General features: G+C 42.8%; 1 protein-coding gene across 1 annotated transcript; it reads right to left on the bottom strand.

The window, feature by feature from the left end:
• Positions 1-2,085: 2,085 nt before the first annotated feature.
• LOC141096642 (uncharacterized) lies at positions 2,086-3,056 on the bottom strand. The gene is made up of 2 exons (XM_073583360.1): positions 2,989-3,056; positions 2,086-2,826 (listed from the first exon to the last, which is right to left on the bottom strand). The coding sequence occupies exon 2, from the start codon at positions 2,811-2,813 to the stop codon at positions 2,124-2,126; it is 690 nt and encodes a 229-aa protein (XP_073439461.1). The 5' UTR covers positions 2,814-2,826; positions 2,989-3,056; the 3' UTR covers positions 2,086-2,123.
• Between the last annotated feature and the right edge of the window lie 1,695 nt (positions 3,057-4,751).

Here is a 4,751-nt window from a genome sequence, read left to right as displayed (position 1 = left end):
CAGCAGCGCTGCACATTGTGCTGCCATGGGGGCTCAGGGAAGCACGGAGGGAGCCCCCTCCCTGACGATGCTTCCCTTTAACCCCCGGTACACCGCGATCATGTTTGATCGCGGTGTGCAAGGGGTTAACGTGTCGGGGGCGGTCCGTAACCGCCCCTGACACATTGTGCCGGGTGTCAGCTATGATAATTAGCTGACACTCGGCCGCGATCAGCGGCGCTCACCACGTGGGCGCCGCTGATCGCGATGACGTAATATTCCGTCCATGGTAATTAGGTCCATGGTCACATGGACGGAATATTACGTCAATTGTAGGTAAGGGGTTAAGTGGTATTGCAGCGACCAAAAAATACCGCAATGTTGGCGTTTTTAAATTTTTTGTGTTTACCAATTGGGTTAATTATTTTTATATTTTGATAGCTCGGACTTTGCTGGATGCGGCGATATCACTTGACATTTTTTTTTATGTTCATTTTCAATGGAGGAAAATTGAACTTTTATGAGTTTTTTTTTTCATATTTGTTTAAATCTTTTTTTGTTGTTTTACTTTTCTTTTCACTTCATTTATCGCTCCCTAAGGCCCCTTTCACACTTCAGTTTTTTGCAATCAGTCACAATCCGTCAGGTTTTGACAAAAAACGGATCCTCAATTTTTTTTTGAGGATCCGTTTTTTCCCCATTGACTTGCATTAATGGCGGATTGTGACGGATGGCTGTCCGTTTCATCCGTTTTTTTTGAGGATCCGCCAAACGTTACTCTCTCTCTCTCTCCTTCCCGACCAGCATTTCCTTTAAATTTCCTCATTTTCAGGATCCTGTGCCATCCGTTCACATCAGTTCAGAACGGATCCGCTTGTCTGCCTTTTTGGCGGATTTGAACTGATGCAAAAAACTGAAGTGTGAAAGAGGCCTAAGCTGTACTACATACAGGGGCTAATGGTGCAGCAGAAGTGTGAACTTTTTGATGCTTTTGTTTAATATTTTCCACTATAGTATATGGAGAGCATAAAAAACGCATGCAAAATTCCAATGAAGTCTCCAATTGTGGAACTGAAGCATTCCTCTACTAAAAAAATGCATTCGAAAAAACTGCCACAAAAAAATACAATAAAAAGTTTTGATTGCTTTAGTGCGAATACCTATGGAAACAATGCAGCACTTCTGCACGTGTGAACATGGCCCAGGAGAGACTCTGGACAATTTGTACGTTCTACACCAGGTTCACACTTGGGGTTATTTATTTTTTATCACTACTTAGAATTACAGACAAATTAAAAAAAGTGATCTGAGCCAATTATATGGAAAAAATACAATATTATTTAACATTTATTCTGAAGCTATATGAAATAATTCCGATTACAGCAATGGTCTGTGCCCATCACGGGTGATCCGTGTTACCGGGAAGAGAGGAGGAGACATTCCTAGAAGGAGCTGACAATAGATACATCACGTTATCTCACATATGAGGATACAGAATTATACAGGTTTGAAAATATCAAATAGAAAGATTTGCCTGTAAACAGGTAAAAAAGCAAAAACAGTAAATAAAGCAATGACTTGCGCTCTTGTACCGGTAAGTTTTTATACATCTCATCCCAATCCAGCTAACCCCTATCCGTACAGTGGCAGCTGGTATTGGATGGTCTGCCATGGGTAACATAACTAGTTCTCCTATATTAGACCCATTGCCATGTTCGTCTTTATGACATCACAGAAGCGTTGTCCACGAGTCATGTAATGTTGCGCAAGAACGGTCAGTGCGAGGCAAGCAGAGATAGAGAGGAGAGCTGAACACTAACCCTCCGTCAGGTGCAATATAGATTCTCCTCAGTTCATGCGCAATGTGCCTGACAAGCACAGGTCAGAAAACCACCTATAGTAGCTACATATTTCAATTTCAGGACTATAGAAGTAGTCAGTGACCTTCATAGGAATGTATTAAAAGAGATTACACCAAATCAGATGCAAAAAAAAACATTTATTAACCATAAACTTATTAAAACTAAAAGTACCACTTTTCGGTAGTACCGCCAAATAGGCTCCAGTTATCTTTACTTAACTATTGCTTAAATATAAAATTATGGAAAAAAACATAAAGGATATTGCACTTAGATGTTACTTAATTATTTTCTACTCATCTTCAGTGGTTTCAATTGCAGCAGAAGATCATCGAAACGGAGGCAACGGATCAGGACTTTGAATCGTTTCAGATTCATCACAAGGCTGAATTTTTCGATGCCATCACCGTCTGTCCCCCACAGCTCCTCCAAACTTTGCCTATTTGCTCTGAAAGCACCAGCTAGGTATAACAAGCCAATAAATGCCTTGAGTTCAATCACATCAGTGTTTGTGATGTCCCTCTCTCTGGAGAATTGCTCTTTGATTGTGTCAATATACTGGTTAGTGAACCGAACAATAGTTTCCAACATGCTATCTGTAATTAGATTACTCCAACATTCCACTGCAGTTTTAGCTTTTCTAGCACTTCCAATAACTCCAGGAAGGTGTGTAATAATATTGTGGGATTCTCTGCGCTGTTTGTTCTTGGGTGCCTTTTTGTTCCACTTTGTATTTTTATCTTTGCCCAAATAATAAGCTAGATCTGTGTCTGTTTCCTCTGTATCCGTGTCATCACCATCCTGCTCTGTTCCAGAATCAGTGTTACATTCTGCTACCTCATCTTCAGATGAAATGTCACTAGATTCCTCTAAATCCTCAGTTACTGCTGGTTCTTCCTCATCATCTTCTAACAAAAAAATCTTCATTTCTTCTAAATGAAGGGGTTTAGATGAATCATACTGTTTTCTGGCCATTGCAGCAGAAAATCTGAAGCAAGAGAGAAAGAGTATGTGTTAGGGCGCAATGTGCCTTAGAAGCCACCCTCCTTTTGTCTAAGAAAACAGTACTTATGTACACTAACTTAGCATTAATCCTTCATAAAACAAGCTAAATACACAATCGTGATGAATAAAAAAAGAAAATACTAACCTTTCAATTTGTGTTGAAATCAGGCGCAATGTGCCTGAGAAGCCAAAGTGTTGATATCTGCTCACTAGAAGGTCTGCTGAGTCACTGTGATATCAGGTTTCACAGAGCCTGTAGAGTCAGGAGATAACTAGGAGGGGTGGGGTTTTCTGATAAGTGGGCAAGGAGAGAGAAGTGAAACTAATTACTGTGTGCCTGTCAGATCTATTGCGCCTGACGGAGGGCTAACCCAGAGCGACTTGTAAATCACTTTTTACTTGTTTTGTTTATTTTTTTTACTTTTATTTCTTTTTTTTGGGAGTGTTTTCTACCATCTGCACACACTTTTGTGTGTGTGGAGGGGAAGGCAGCCTAATGGCTGCACCCGTAGCTGGAGGAAAGTTCCAACCACGGAGACGTCTCCCACATGCCAGGACATCCCTATACAGTCAGAGGCCTGAACACCACCAAAGGCCAACTGGCTTCACGGGGTATGTGATGGCAGTGCTTTATTATATCGTGTCATTTATTAAATGCCTGTTCAAAACACCAGAAAAGGCAAAGGACCGATATTCCAGACTGAAAAGTCCACCACCATATCCTACAATGCCCGAAATAGGCCGATTCGTACAACCTGCAGCAAACATCAGCGCAGAGCCAGAGGGTATGAAGGAACGCCTGATACTCACCAGAACAGTAGATGAGGAAGAGACAACAGCCACATTGCCCAGGAGCCCATCCCCATGCACCTGGATGGAGCTAACTCCCTCTCAAGCACGTATACTCCTCAGTATGCCTTACGACCATCAACCGCGTATTAAGGTGACTGCTAAACAAGGCTACAATCCTACACCACACCTGCCAGTCAGCTATACCACTGGAAAGATCATGCAAGTAATGCTGATGAGCCCACAGGATGTACAACGTGCCTACAAGAGAGATTTGGGTTTCCTTCCAAGTCCTAGGAAGATCATTCTCCCGAGAAGAGAATTCCGCGACACTTTGATTTAGCCGGCGGAAAATGTAGTGGCGAGCACATACCATCTTCTGCACAGCTGCTTCTCAGACAGATTTTCCGGTTTTGACTATGGCTTGATCAATGGATTATGTTTCTATACTGCCGCCTGCCCTGACCTCTGCTTGTTTAAAGTTATGCATCTACACTGCCGCCAGCCCTGACCTTTGCTTGCTCAATGGATTATGTTTTTGAACTGCCGCCTGCCTGACCTCTGCTTGCTCAATGGATTGTTTCTGCACTGCCGCCTGCCTTGACCTCTGCTTACTCAATGGATTATGTTTTTGAACTGCCGCCTGCCCAGACCTCTGCTTGCTCAATGGATTATGTTTTTGAACTGCCGCCTGCCCTGACCTCTGCTTGCTCAATGGATAATGTTTTTGAACTGCCGCCTGCCCTGACCTCTGCTTGCTCAATGGATTATGTTTCTGCACTGCCGCCTGCCTGACCTCTGCTTGCTCAATGGATTATGTTTTTGAACTGCCGCCTGCCCTGACCTCAGCTTGCTCAATGGATTATGTTTCTGCACTGCCGCCTGCCCTGACCTCAGCTTGCTCAATGGATTATGTTTCTGCACTGCCGCCTGCCCTGACCTCTGCTTGTTTCCGGTTATTAATCTGTGATACTAATAAAAATGTATATTATTCTGCACTATATGGACTGTGGGTCGTTTTTTTCTTTGGTTTTATGGTTGTTTCCGGTTATGTTTCTGCACTGCTGCCTGCCCTGACCTTTGCTTGTTTCTGACTACTCATTTGCCTGCTGATTTTGT

Source organism: Dendrobates tinctorius, unplaced genomic scaffold, assembly GCF_039654945.1.
Source record: "Dendrobates tinctorius isolate UK_male_01 unplaced genomic scaffold, ASM3965494v1 ptg000075l, whole genome shotgun sequence".
In the NCBI taxonomy this organism is placed as follows: domain Eukaryota; kingdom Metazoa; phylum Chordata; class Amphibia; order Anura; family Dendrobatidae; genus Dendrobates; species Dendrobates tinctorius.
This window is presented reverse-complemented; position numbering and strand designations above follow the sequence as displayed.